Below are 15,285 nucleotides of genomic sequence, written 5' to 3'. Positions count from 1 at the left end.
ATATTTGTTCGATGTTCAACCGATTGACCGATGATTTAAATGATGCTATGGATACTCTTAATATATCGCGGTATACATCTCAAAAGCCTCTAATGTATTTTTATCTGCTATCTTCAGGGTCTACGTTGGATGCATATATGGCTGTGCGAAAAATTAGTGATTTAATCTGACTTAATTTTGTGTATATTATTATATTCGAATTTTTAAAAAATATTACCAGTTTCATCATAGCTGCTCTTGCAATAGTAATTCTTCTACGTATCTTTTTGTCACATGTTCGTTCGGTTGTTATAAAAGACCCCAGGTATATAAAATAATTCACTACTTCGAATTATCATGATTTTTGTTTTACTCCTATCAAGCTGTTGAAGGATTTTGTGTCCTCCACATAGCACATAAACATAGGGATATTAAATTCACGAGTTTTTCCGATTAGCTGCCTGACATTAAGAACATATTTTCTTGTACCTTTTGTAGGGCTACTACCGGATGCGATATTATTTAAAGAGAGTAAAAAAAGTACTAATAGATAGAAAGTTTCCAATGATTCATTTAAACAAATACATACAGGTGATCTATTTCTGATCTCAATCGTCAGATCGCTGTACTGAACATCCTAGACGTCTTTAGCGGACGAAAGATCGGGAAAACGCGCGGGCCATTAAGGAATATTAAATATTGGCCTCCTAAAATAACTAGAATGTAACCAATAATATTATTGTAACGATTTTGACAGCAGAAACAGGTAGTCGGGCTGACATTGTCTTTGTTTTCGTACAACACGACGTTTCGGTCGGTAAGCATCTCCGACCGTTATCAAGTGTAAACTAAAGCAATTTCCTATTCTGCAGGCTTATAGATTATATGATTGATGGGATCAATGAGGCGTGAATTCTGATGATGCGTGAAGAGAGCGCCTGCTAGAAGAGGTCTCCATATGTTGGGAACATCCACACTGGGTTGGCTGAAGACGCCCTGGTTTTGCGTTATGTAGGTAGTTTCCAGAAATTTTCTTTTTCGCCAGTGTGATTCATTCGTTAGGATTTTTGTTTCAGACCAGTGAATGTTATGGCCGTTTGTCCAAGCATGTTCAGCAATGCCTGATCTGGCTACTTCTCTAGTGGTCGCCCATTTGCGATGTTCCTTGGTCCTAACTGCCAAAGGTCTTTTGGTTTCGCCAACATATGAGTCCCCACACTTACAAGTTTCTGGCTTTGTTTTGGAAACAGAACTTCTTATTGTATTGCCAGATCTAAAGGCGGTTTTTAGATTAAACTTCTTAGCAATTCGTCGGATTTTCTCGGATGTACCTTTTATATAGGGGATTGCGAGAAGCCCAGTTGATTCATCGTCTTGCTTGGTTCTGGTTTTCCTCGCCATCGACCTCTGTATAGTTTTCTGGTTAAGTTTTTGGGATAACAAACCTGCTGCAGATCTTTAGTAAGAAGTGCTACTTCCACCTTAAAGTCTGCGTCATTATTGCAGATGGTTACAGCTCGGTTGCACAGAGACCTGATGATTCCAACTTTAGTCGAACCAGAGTGATTCGAATCAAAGTATAGGTATTGTCCAGTACGTGTGGGTTTTCGATACACAGACGTTCTTATAATGCCATTTGCATTCCTGACAAGAACATCTAAGAATGGCAGCGTCGAATTTTTTCGATTTTGCAGAGCCGCGAATATTGCAGTTACGCAACGACATCTCTGGAGACACGTGGAAACGCGAATGTTCTAAAACATGGTCTAGCTTGTATATAAGGAGCCCTCGCCGCTAGGAGGCTAGTTCAGGTCGAAATATTGGCGCGACATTTAAATCGACATAAGTAGTAGTAAATAAATACAGCGTAGAAATAGTTTCTAGTAGTGGACCACCGTAATAAATTTGTTGACTTGTTTTGTGCATCGAGTGTTTTAATTCACACCAAGAGAAACACTACAATATTCGATAATGATTATACTAGGAGAAATAAAAAACATATATGTTCTGAATAATTTATTTTATTAATAGTTAAGTAAATACATCATATTTATACAGGAAAAATTATTAATTTAAGATTATACATTCGTACCCAATAATAAGAATAATAATTTTAAATAAGTAGTTTATGTATACACCTGTATCTTATAGGACCTTTACTCGCTTAACGAACCTATTACTTCCGGCACTAAGTAAGGTGTCGGCTAAACATAAAAGTGAATTAACAGAAAATAAAAATAAAACATTTAAAATGTTTAATAAAATATAATTTGATGTTTATACATATTTAAAACTGGACTAGGTATATATAAATCTATTCTACAGTATAAAATTCCTTAATTTGTTTAACGTAAATAAATCGTTACAATAAACATATGGTAAGGTTAAGGACGTAACTGTAACAAAGTTAGATTACGGGATAGTCTATCGACAGCGTCCTAGTAAGTGCAGATAAATAATCGAAACCACAATTATTTCCATCATACATTCAATTTAATTTTTTTTTGTTGTTGTAAAGTACAGTAAACTAGACGAGTAACCTACATTTAGACCGTACCTACACAAAAACCAAAACATACAAAATGTAAGAACTCCATTATTGCTCGCTATGAACCTTCTTTTTTTTTGAAGCTGACTAGTAAAGTAGTTTTCTTTAAACTTTAAAGAATTATGAAACCTTATATGAAAAACATTCATTTAGTATAAGTCAGAGAAATTATTTTTAATATGACTTTTGTGTCTTAGCATATGCTCTTGAAGCATTTTGGTAAACCCGCGCATTTTCACGGCATTGCTATGCAACGTTTTCAGACAGTTATGCTATCTTTGACCAATAATAAATTGCTGCTATTTAATAATTTAAAACTTCGAAAACGTGTTGAAAAGTCTTAACCAAGGGTTGTGTCACAATTAAAAATCATTCACTACATTTACTCATAGAGCTTTAGAAGCTAGAGCCATTTTATCTTTTTCGAAACCGACTTATGCTGCGATCTAAATTTTTCGATCAGACACTATAGCTTCATTAACATTTTTAATAGACTTTCGTCGAAACCAATCGCGTTTTACGACTTGGAAGTGGTTTTTGATTGTCACACGTCTTTTACTGAAAAAACTAAATAGCAAAAGAGTGTCATAACTAACAATACGACTGACTGAAGATGTTGCGTGCTATCGCCGTGAGGGCGCGCCACAAGCGATGGTTAATTGGTCAAGTTGATGCATTTTTGTCTGCCGTTTAACATGGCGAATACAGAAAAATATTTAAACATAGCACTTTAAAAATTGGGTTTTTAAATGGGATATTCCTATATAAATGTACGGTAGTCCGTGGGCCGAAGATACCAGATCATCAAGAATTCCTTAAAATAACTTAAGTAAAGTAGAGTGGAGAATTATGTTTTAGTTTAGAGTCTTTGGCAGATATTACATACGCGCAGATCATTCATTTTTAGTAGGGGAATATCGGAAATCGTGAGACAGTGCTGTGATTTGCGCGTGCGTCAACGGTGACATATCGTAATAGCTGATATTGTGTCATCTCGGTCATATCATCTTCTAACTGTCTGTTGCCATCTATCAGACAATGTTAAAAATGCAGCTATGCATTCTTCTATAAAATGTTATAGTGTCAGCAGTATAACATTTTATAGGAGAATGCGTAGGATGGGCTAGATTTAGGAGAGAAACCATCCGTCTTATTGCTACAAGAGGAACTAAGGGACCTTAACTGGGAAGGCCTGCTCTCCTTCATTAGGAAGACCAGTCGTATGGTTGGGGAAACTAGAGAAGGTGGCCAGTGGTAATGACAGAGTTTCAAGAGTTGGCGGAAAAGGACCCATCACATATTCTTCCCCCATCATTACAACTACTACTACTGATGAAAATAGTAAGAGAACGAAAAAGTCCAAATTGTGGTAGCAGATAAATGAAATCCGTTATTTTAACATCACTAACTAACGAAACACAACTCACTAGCGAAGTAGTGATCAATTTGCGGTAGAAAGCTGAGCTGGAGAAGATACTATTTTAATTTAAATACAAAAAATTTACTAAATTAATAGTTGTGTGGTAATTTGTAGCCTCTGGCCACGCACAAATATTTTAGAACATTAACGTGGTTTCCTCTGAAAAAAATGGAATCTGGAATGTTTTAGATCAGTAATATTTTACCGTAACGTTTTAAGTATAGATTTTTAAATGGGACTGATTACTTTCCACATCATTCACTTTTTAGTAGCCGATTGCTAAAAGCGGCTTATGAATGGCCAGAGACCAACACTAAAATTCTCCTAAACCTTCTCAATTTAAATATGAAAAAATTATTATAATGGGAGGAATTATAAATCGGTTGATCCAAAAGATGATTTTGAATTCACAACATTAACCTTAACACGTTGAACGCCATAGAAATTGGCTAAAAAATGTCTGCTACGCCAAAGCGAAAAATTGAGTTCTTTTGATTTAAAAATGCTAAAAAATGAAATACATTGTCAATAAATACGCGTTTTTGGTTTTTTTTTAAAATTTTTTGTAGCATTTTTTTGGCGCCGTGGCGCTGTAGGATAACTTTGCCGCACAGGCCACAGCGGTCCCGTTGGCGGCCCTGTTTACGTTTTTTTTGAGGCGGCATTAACGAATCACGTGTTGCACGGTGCTCGTGGATACAAGATTGAGCCACTAATGAATACATTTATGAAAAAGTTTCAAGAAGCCTACACTCCCCGTCAAGAGTTTTGCATCAATGAAAGCTGAGTTCCATTTCGCGGTAGACTTATTATGAGGTAGTATATACCTCAAAAGACTAAATATTGTTATGGAACTGTCTCAGAAGCTTTTAAATTCTGGTCGCACAGTGGTTACCGATAACTATTATACGAGTTTAGAATTGGCCAATAAACTTTTGGATCAAAAAACATTTATTGGGGACTCTGAGAGCCAATCGAAGGGGTAATCCAAAAGAAGTTGTCACTAAAAAACTGAAACCTAGAGAAATAATTGCAAAGGAAAATAGTCGCGGTATATGTGTTTTAAAGTGGAAGGACACGAGAGATATGCTAATGCTTTCTACCAAACATACGCACGAAACAGTAGTCATACAAAGTCGCGCTGGGAATGTGGAGAAGCCTATACGTCAGGATCTCAGAAACGACACGAAATGCATGTGCTGAAAAAAAAGAAGGAAATGCCCACAAAGTTAGGCGTTATTATAAGGGCTGCTATGAGAAAAAACTGAACGGCATTTTAGATAAAAACAATGTAAAGAAAGTTACTACATACTGTGACGTTTGTGAGGGTAATCCCCATTTTTGTTTTGAATGTTTTGCGGAATTTCACAAATAGAGCTTGCAAAAATGTTTAAGCAATTATTTTGATGTTTTCTAACATAAATTAGCATTTTCGTTCATTTTTATGACTTCAGTATTATTTATAAAATTTTTTGCAGAGCAAAAATAAATTAATATCAGTTATTGAAAATATGAGTATTATTTAATATATTCATCAAGAAGTTGCCAGTGATAGAAGTTCCTACTGGGCCACAGCGGTCCATTTGTAGCGTTAAAACGGTATCTATTAGTGACCGCTGGCCTGTACAGCATCAAATGTACGTTCGACACGCAGCGGTCCGCAGGGACCGCTGTGGCCCGGTACACTTTTTCTCCAGCGGTCCCTACGGACCGCTGTGGCGTTTAACGTGTTAATCTAAAAACCTGTGGCGAATTTTATACTCGGCTGTTTTCAAGTAATAGCTCATCGGACACGGTCAAAAATTAAGTGGAATAATTAGGGAATTTGAAAAAAAATACTCAAAAAAGTGTTTTTTGATTTTGATGCTCGAAGACACCCAGCATGGTCGGCAGGTTTTGCCCTAAATACAATACAAGCGGGTGCGGAACGGAGCGTGGTACACTGGGCTGAGAGTTTCCGAAAGTTCAGTAAGGGGCACTTCATTTTATTACTTACACGCATGACAAAAACTGCCGAAGAGGAGGAATGTGCTATGCAGATCTAAGCTGATCTAGTGGGCGCGTTCCTTTATGCCTGACCAGAGGGATTAATTAGAACTTCTCTCTCTAAACTTTATGATAAATTGCGTAGTGAGAATGTGGGGATCTAGTATCCTTTACTCTTTTTCATTATCCAAGAGTTACATGTTGACATTGAACAAAAGCGGACTTACGCATGCTTAGAGACTACACATAGTTAGAGGTAGAACAAACCTTATTTAGTTGGAAAATCCGAAATATGAAATGTAAACAACAAAATTTTTAAATAGCTTAGATCAGCAAGGAGGAAGAATTTGCCTATGTGAATTGTTAAAGAAAAGGCATTTGAGGAAAGAGGATCTGCATATATAGGTAAACAGCTAGATTATCAAATTTCTACCTTATTTTGTTGTAAGTCAATTAAACTTAAGCTTCGGAAGCTCCAGGGTCAAACCAATTACAGTACCGAGCAAGAAAATCATTAAATGGGAGACACATCAACGAAATTTGACAGCAGTAGGAGAGAAGGGGGCACGTTTGAACGTTGGGCACATTTGAACTTCATTCAAATTTCCCGCCTCTGGCGCGATAATCGTTTAAAAATGGCACGTGGTTGAAGTAACTGGTGCAAGAAGGCAACTGTATTGTGCAGCGGCTTCCACGACTTGTTGTATCGCAAATACGAATAAACTTTGTTTTTCAACTTTTTTCTTGTAATATTTCCTACTTAAACAAATTAGGCTCAACACTAAACTATAAAAAGGACATTTTATCTCCAGGATGTCGTCAACTAGACTAGGTATGTAGATCGTTTGGTGAAAATATGTGACTTTTGAGGTTAGGATAGTTTTAGCAAACGTGGTTGAATTCGAGTGTAAGCACAAGGAGTGTCTTTGAACTTTAAAATGGAGCACTGTTGAACATTGTTCAAAGGTACCCCATTAGTAGTAAAAAATATTTCTAAGTAGTATTGTTTTTCCAGATTTGCAAATCACGATGGTAAGACAATATCAGAGGAAGAAAGAAACTGGGTTTACTGAGGAAGACATGGAGAAGGCGATAGCGGCTATAAAAGAAAAAGAAATGTCTTTAAGAAAAGCTGCAGAAGTTTACGGCGTAAAACATACTGCTTTGTTTTACCGCTTGTTGGGAAGCAGGTGTTTTCCTCTAAGCATACATTCAGACAAGTGTTTAATAATGATCAAGAACTTATGTTGGTAAAATATATTTTAACGTGTTCCAAACTACAATATGGCTTATCGTATAAAAATCTGAGGGTATTGGCAAAAGCTATGTCTATAAAATATCCACCTAGTTGGCATACTAACAAAATGGGAGGGTTAGATTAGGTTCAAGGGTTTATGAAACGCCATAAAAATCTTAGTCTCCGAAGGCCTGAAAACACGAGTATGTCACGTGTTACGGCATTTAACCAAACTGCATTAACAGAGTTTCAAGATAATCTTGTGCGCTGTTACGAAAAATACAATTTTCCTTACATAAAATTTTTAACTTGGATGTAACGGGTATAACCACTGTTGTAGATGCGCCAAACATTATTGCTGAAAAGGGAACTAAGCAAGTGGGCCAAGTGTCTTCCGTGGAAAGGGGCACTCTTGTAACTATGTGTGCCATCGTGAGTGCAGATGGAAATAGTTTACCACCAGTTTTTATATTCCCACGAGCTAGATATCACGACAATTTCCTCACAGGTGCTCCAGCTGGAAGCATAGGACTAATAAACAATCCTCCTAGCGGTTGGATGACAAAAACGTTATTTAACATTTAAAATCTTTTACAAAATGTACCCAAAATTAAAAAAATTTAATAATAATGGACAATAACGAATACCACTGCTCGCTAAATGCCATTAAATTTGCAAAAAAAAATGGCTTGGAGGTGGTCACTATACCGCCTCATTGTAGTCATCGCCTTCAGCCACTGGACGTTTCAATAATAGCTCCTTTTAAGGCTAAATTAAAAATAGCGCAACTTGATTATTTAGTTTCGAATCCCGGAAAAGCCATAACAATCCATGACCTGGCTGGGCTGGCAAATATAGCTATTCAAGCATCATTCACTCCAAAAAACAGGGGTCTGGCCGTTAAATAGAAATATTTTTTCAGATAGTGACTTTGTTGCAGCAGGAAAAGCATCTACTAATGATGTTGCTGAAATAACAAAGGAACAAAATGACTCTCTACCGTCTACTGCATCTGCAGCTCCGATCACTTCTGTAGCATCAGCTTCCACGACCTTATTAATTGAACCTGAAGTAATATCTCCTGAGGTGGTCAGACCATTTCCCGATATTTGTTCGACTTCCAAAAAGCGTCGCCAAAGTCGCAAAACAAAAAAGTCTCTGTTTCTTACAGATACACCGATTAAAGATGCCATTGAAGCCGAAGCAGTTGCTCGGGAAGCTAAGAAAAGAGTACAAATGGTAGCCAAGAAGCCAAGAGTGAAGAGAGCAATATTGGCAGATAGTGACTCATCATGTAATGATGCCATATCCCTATAAGATGATTCTGAAAATGAGTTCGAGCTGTCAAGGTCATCTGATGAAAATGAAGATTCGCCAAATTTGTTGTCGGATGTACAAATTGACGATTATGTTGTAGTCCGATTTTGCACTAAGAAAACATTGGTTCACTACGTAGGAAAAATTATCAAGCAAAAAGAATATATCATTAAATTTTTAAGGAAAAAAGGACGGAAATTTTATTATCCCGCAGTCGAAGATATAAGCACACCTTCAAAAAGGTACTGAGAGGACATCTTCATTACTGGAGTTTAAGCTGCAATTTAATAAATTTAATTTACGATAGATTTTTTGTAATAAAAATCAATAAAACTTCCAATATATATGTACTATTTATTTGTGCCCCTTTGCCTATTTAAATATACCCCACAGCTGGGGTATATTTGAACAGTATAACATTTATTGTTTATTTACGTGTCAAACAAAACACACTAAAATTTCAATAGTTTTTTCAGTCCGAGCTTAAAGTAAACATATTCTACATCTGGAAAAGCTGTTCCTCACTTTTATATTGGAATTTGAATTTTTTCAGAACTTGAATTTTAGTAAATATGTTTAAAAGTGCCCCGTTCTCCCATACGTCGACACCACAGCGTCGAACTGAAGTATTTTTAATAGCTATACAAGATCAAATCATTACAACGAGGATCTATATGAAATTAGTTGTAAGTGACCAAGCAATACAGTCTGACACATGTAGGTACGGATAAGAAACATCGGAGTTCATACAGCATTTAATGAGCTAACTGATTATAAAGAGATACACGATCTAGTTGCGAGTATACTTCAACAAAAGCTGGCTGAATAAGGGTACTATTTTGCTCCACGTTAAAACTCATTCAAGCTCAAGGAAAAACTAGACCAATTTCCATACAGTCCTGTGACTATCACTTGCTTCATCAATTAACGACGCATCTACCGAAGTACGGAGTACACAAGATACAAGTGCCCCAATATTATATGGTAAGTTATTGAGATAATAAATAGGGTGATAATAGGGTAAAAGTGCGAAATTCAATTATTTTTCTTTTTGACAGCTTAAAAAATACACCAACTGAAATAATTTAACCATGCTCGTACCTTTAAGAATCAAAAAATTAAGTAAGTTCTAATATTTACAATTGTTCCAACACGATACCTGCCCAAGACAGTTTAAGCTACTTTTGAAATCACACATATAAGGCTTCATAATTTCTTAACTCTAGAGTCTCTCTTTTTAGTGATGCTCCTCAGGAACAGGAGCGATAAGCCGTTGCAAGCTCAGATACTCGTTGCCCGAACGAGGTCTCAAGGTGCAAGACGGCGGTGGCGGCTCCACACTGGAACTGTGCGAGGAGAGTGATAAAGTTTCAAAGTAGTCGGACATATCGGAGGTGCCGCTGCTGGTGCTACCATTCGGACAAAGCTGAAAAGTAATTAATTTTATTAATAAGTGACCGGTAATTTAAAATTGATAAGAAATTCTTACAGGAACTTCGGCTTCGGCGCTGGCACTCTTGCCTTCGGTGGCTGCTTTATTAAATTGGAAGCTGAGGTCTCTCAGAGGGTCTGAGCTCTTGGATCTTCTCGGCAGAGTGACGTTAGCGGATATTTGAGCGCGGCGTGGCAGCTCAAAGACGCCGGAATCGTTGGAACTTGATGAATCTCGGTTTGATTTGCAGGGCACGCTCGATGAGCGGCGAACTGGAATAAAAGAAACGTGTGTTAAAATAATTGAAGCGTAATCAGACCTTATCAGTGAGTTGACATTTTAAATTTAAAAGATTCTACAAAACAAACTTATAATATTAATAATAAGCTTCATTTACAATAGGTTACAAATTCCCAGTTACAGGAAAATCAACTAAATATATAAATGTACAAGTACAAATACATACACTTTATTAGATCTGTTTCGTTCCCTCTTCTTTTGTTACTTTTTGCTAATTTTACTTATTTTTAGTTAACATAAGTTTTCTTTAAAGTTTAAGATATTTAATAATTAGTTCGGTAATACTTTGTTTATTTTGGTTTATTTATTTAGTTTTGGTATAACACACGCGTTTCCTAGTAAATTATTAATATTTAAACCCGACCTATCTTACATTTCCTTACTCTCTTCTCCAATGTTTCTTCCATAAAACCTTACTCTTTTATCCTACTTTACCTTATGGACCCCTCGGGGCGGGAGAAGTAAGCTATTTGACCGAGGTCATCCGACAAAAACCTAAAATATGGAACATGTGTGCGATACCGAAAGCAGTAGTACTACGGCAACTATTGGATCGGTACGTAGATCTCATGCGAGATAATACCGAAGTGCATCACGTCTTTGTCGATTTAATGAAAGCTGATTGGGGTGTTCTTTATATCAACATCCTTTTCTTCATTTATTACTAGGGTAAGTCGAGTCATTTTGTTTCTTTCACGTTAAATTGTGTCTCTACTTATTTTGTTTCTATTTTATTTCGCTCACTACATAGTCACTAAGGGTGTGCGTGGAATACAGAGGGATCACTTTATTTCAGTGTAACTGGAGCAGGGTCCCTATTTTCTTATAGTCTGGCAGCCTTGATAAAGAATTAAGATTGAAATAACCTTGATTTAAGTAATTAAACATATGTTATAAAAAGGCCTGAAACAAGATCCATGCAAGTAAACTATAAAAGAATTGCTATGTGATAAAAAAAGTAGTGAGCTTGGGAAACTAAATAATAAAAAATCAACACTAAATTAGAATAAGAATCAAGAATTAAATTAAATATAAGGTGTTAAAGTTTTGACACATAGAGTGAATAGGACTCTGGTACAGAATGTTGGACCTGGCTGTGTCCAAGTTAAAAGCTGGACACTGTCTAAATCATGGGCGTGGTATATGAAAGCAAATCCTTTGCAAAAGAGATGGGCAGTTAATTTTATGGTTAAGTAAATTAAACAAGACTTTCACCGAATGCATTTCTCTCCTCTTCGCAAGTGACCGTTCAGTATATGTAGAGAGCAGCAGGTTATGGTCAAAACCCTTTGGAGGATAGACTCCATCATCCTTAAATGCCAAACATTTAAGGAATCGCCGTTGGACTGATTCTAATAGGTGAATGTGCTGGTTGTAAATGGGAGACCAAATGAGGGAGCAGTAGTCCAGCCTGGATCTAACAAATGCATAGTACAGAGTTTTGGCAGTGGCAGTGTTCAAAAAAAGTTTGCAATTTCTAATAATAAAGCCCAGCATATGAGTAGCTCTAGAAACAGTATTTTCGATGTGCGAAAAAAAAGAAAATTTTTAGTCAAAGGTGACTTCAAGATCCTTAAAACAGGTAGAGACTCTGCATTGACTAAGTAATTAAAGACGACTGAACTTTTGATTCGAAAGTAGCTGACCACATTACACTTGGAAACATTAAGGTTAAGCCTGTTCAAAGTGCACCAATGGTGTACTGGTATGTTCTCTTGCAGTTGACCACAATCTGCTGTAGAGTCAATCCTATCGAAAAGCTTTAGGTCATAAGCATATGCTAACCGATAGCAATTGAGGGTGGAGATCAAGTCATTAGCGAAAACGTTAAAGAGAAAGGGGCCCAAGTTAGAGCCCTGAGACCAGATCTAAAGGCTTCGACCATAAAAAACTGAGAGCGGTCAACTAAATAGGAGTTAAGGAGCTTTATCAAGCGATTGGAGAATCCAAATTGGCCTTCAAGCTTATTTAATAGGATGAAGTGGTCAATCTGGTCAAAAGCCTTTTAAAAATCTGTGTAGATATCATCGATTTAACCTTTATCATTAAGTGCTTCACACTCAAACTGAGAGAAGAATGCTAGGTTTGTAGTACATTATCGACCAGAAACGAAGCCATGTTGATCGTTGGCTAGCATGGACTTAACCTTGGGAAAAATTAATTTATATAGAGTCAACTCGAATAACTTTGAGAAATTGCACAGAATGGATATAGGGCGGTAATGCTCTATGGTTCCAGCATCGCCCTTTTTAAAGATAGGGCAAACTTTGGCTTGCTTCCGGATATTGGGAAAAAAACCAGTGTTAAAGATCACATTAAAAATGTGGAGCAGAGGATTTGTAAGTGCAACAGAGCAATCCTTAACGGAGGTTTAGAGACGACAAGATGATCGCTGAGAAATGAGTTCCTGTATACACTCATGAAATACGTCTTAGTATAATATGTCTATTTGGATTATGTTCTTGTGCAGTGAAACTGTTTTATCCTCTGGTATGATCAAATTTTTCTTCCAGAAGAACGAGACTATTCTATTTGTTTTGCATCAAACAAATAATCATGGTCATACCGCATTGATGATTATTAGAATCCGTGCACGGGCACTTTGCTAGATCTTAGTTCAGTCAAATTACAATCACATAGGTTCATTTATCATAGGTGAAGCAATACTGCCTGTTTTATATATGTAAATATGTTTTTTTCGGCAATCAAAAGAATTAAAAGAGAATACTAGGTGGTGAAGTTCTTCACAGATATAAAACACGATCTTTATGGAGTCGAGACAGTTTGGAAGATGCTCGAAAACAGAAACAAACCCTCAAACGAATACATTCGGACTAAAAGGATTACTGTGAATGAGTGGGAAATCATATAACACCGATAATACGGTAGAACCTAAATCGCAACAATCTGGAGGACTATAGAGGCATAACCCTGCCTTGCACCACTATGAAACTGCTCACCAGCCTTATCAAAAGCATCCTAGGCAACCAGGATTAGGACCTAGCTAAACAACAAGGATTTCGGAAGACAGAATCGATAACTGATGCCTGTTTATTGTGAAACTGGTAAAAGAGAAGGCGGCCGAATTCAGTTACCCTGATTATAAGTGTTTTATTGACCTAACAAAAGCGTTCGACAAAGTACAGCTGCCCGATATACTGAACTTATTGAGAAAAAAACATTGGTTACAAACAAAATCAGAAATCTGACGATAGGCAACAAATGTGTATACCGACTTCAGTAACGCTTTTGACTGCGTTAATCATGTAATTTTGTTAACCAAATTAAGCAAGTAGGTACGACCTTACTGGTCACTTACATATGTCTCTAAAAGCTACTTATCTAACCATAGACGGATTGTTAGACTAAGCAATTTTGAATCAAGAACCGTTATTTAATGGAGAGATAATATCTAAAATTTGCAGATGATCTCAAAGTTTTTCGTAGAGTCTCAAATTTGGATAATTGCCTCAAACTTCAACTTTATTTAAATAGGCTTGCTACTTGGTGCACCGCTAATAATCTGGTCATGAGTACCAGTAAATGTCATTCCATACTTTTCACTCGTGGTGCAGGCCAGCTTATTCATGTGTGTACCATTAATAGCACTCCTCTGGAAGTGTTATTTAGAGTAAAGGACCTTGATATAACTTTAAGACTCCCATTTCAATTTTTCCCTTCATGTCACAATAACTGTATCAAAGGCTAGGATAATGCTGAGTTTCATTAAGAGATGCACCAAAGATTTCCAGGACATGACTTCTATTAAGCTCCTTTACTGGGCACTAGTTTGTCTTCACCTAGACGTAGTATGATTTATGTATTCGGCCACCTCATTATAACAATCACATTAAACAGGTTCAGCACATTTTCTTTTAAACATTGCCTTCAGAACGAATGTTCCACTTCTCATTACCTACCAGGAGTTTGAGTCTGAACTTAATATCCATACTCTCCAAACCCATCGTAAACCTCGTGACCTGTCAGTCTTCTATGACATCCTTCATTCTGGCACTTGCAGTCCAGGCATATTCAGTAAAATTGGTTTGCATGTTCCTTGTAGGCAGACCCTTCAGATATCCTCATTCCATATTCCATCCCACCGAACCAATTATGGAAATAATTCTTTTGTTACAAGGGCAGGCAAACTTGCTAACCAGTACTCGGATCAGTTAAGTGAATGAATATAACTAAATAAATACAAGAAACAGAAAACGATCTGCAAACACATAAGTTTTATCAGGCTAGTGAAAAATACAACATGTCAATCTCCACTAATGAGAACAAAATGTATGACCTTCTTCAAAGATCCAGTGAGGTCTAAAGTCGTAATAGGGAATAAACCAATAAATCAGGTAACGAGCTTCAGTTACTTAGCAGCGGCACATCAAGTATCAATATAAAAGATCGACCGATAAACGACATAAAAGACTAAGAGATTAGAGCTGACACGAAAAAGATAAGAGAGTTCTCTTAACTTAAGAATCATTGCAGAGAAGACACTTGGAGATAGGGTGAGAAACAGCGACATAAGAGCGGCACGCAAGGTGGAGGACATAGTGAGATAAGGGAGAAAAGGAAGAAGATATTGGCGTTACCACAGAGATAGAATGGACTAAGACAGACTAGAATACATCGCTTAAAACGGAAAATTAGCAGGCCGACGACCGCTACGAAGACCACCAAGAGATGTTGGAACTTTGTCTACTAGGATAACCAACCGGATTGAGTCCTTGCAATTACCAGACCTTTTCGAAGTATAAGAAGTTTTGTTCCTATTTATATTGTTTGAATATTATTAATTAGTATTTCTTGACCATTATATGTTTTTCTAGTCTAACTCAGATTCGAAAGTCTGGTAAAAACGCGAATCAATTTTCTGTAACCTCAAGAATATGACTCAGTGATTGGAGACAACCGCATCGGTATTTAGTTTGTTTTTATTTAAAATTTATTAAGCTTTAGCTAAAGTAATTAATGCGATTGCAAAAAAAGTATTTGATTAAATGCTAAACAATTAATAAATAGCATATAAATGCGCAGTCTACGCAAACCTAGATAGAAAA

General features: G+C 36.7%; 1 protein-coding gene across 1 annotated transcript in view; it reads right to left on the bottom strand.

The window, feature by feature from the left end:
- Nucleotides 1-1,982: 1,982 nt before the first annotated feature.
- Nucleotides 1,983-15,285, bottom strand: part of LOC126735691 (uncharacterized) — a 31,248-nt gene continuing 17,945 nt past the window's right edge. Inside the window, exons 9-10 of the mRNA XM_050439754.1 lie at nt 9,977-10,191; nt 1,983-9,913 (exon numbers count right to left, since the gene is read on the bottom strand). Coding sequence (XP_050295711.1) covers nt 9,725-9,913; nt 9,977-10,191 — 404 coding nt within the window. The 3' untranslated portion in view covers nt 1,983-9,724. The remainder of the gene's footprint in view (nt 9,914-9,976; nt 10,192-15,285) is intronic.

Source organism: Anthonomus grandis, chromosome 4, assembly GCF_022605725.1.
Source record: "Anthonomus grandis grandis chromosome 4, icAntGran1.3, whole genome shotgun sequence".
Taxonomy (NCBI): domain Eukaryota; kingdom Metazoa; phylum Arthropoda; class Insecta; order Coleoptera; family Curculionidae; genus Anthonomus; species Anthonomus grandis.
The sequence above is the reverse complement of the archived record's forward strand: the minus strand, read 5'-3'. Positions and strand labels throughout refer to the sequence as shown.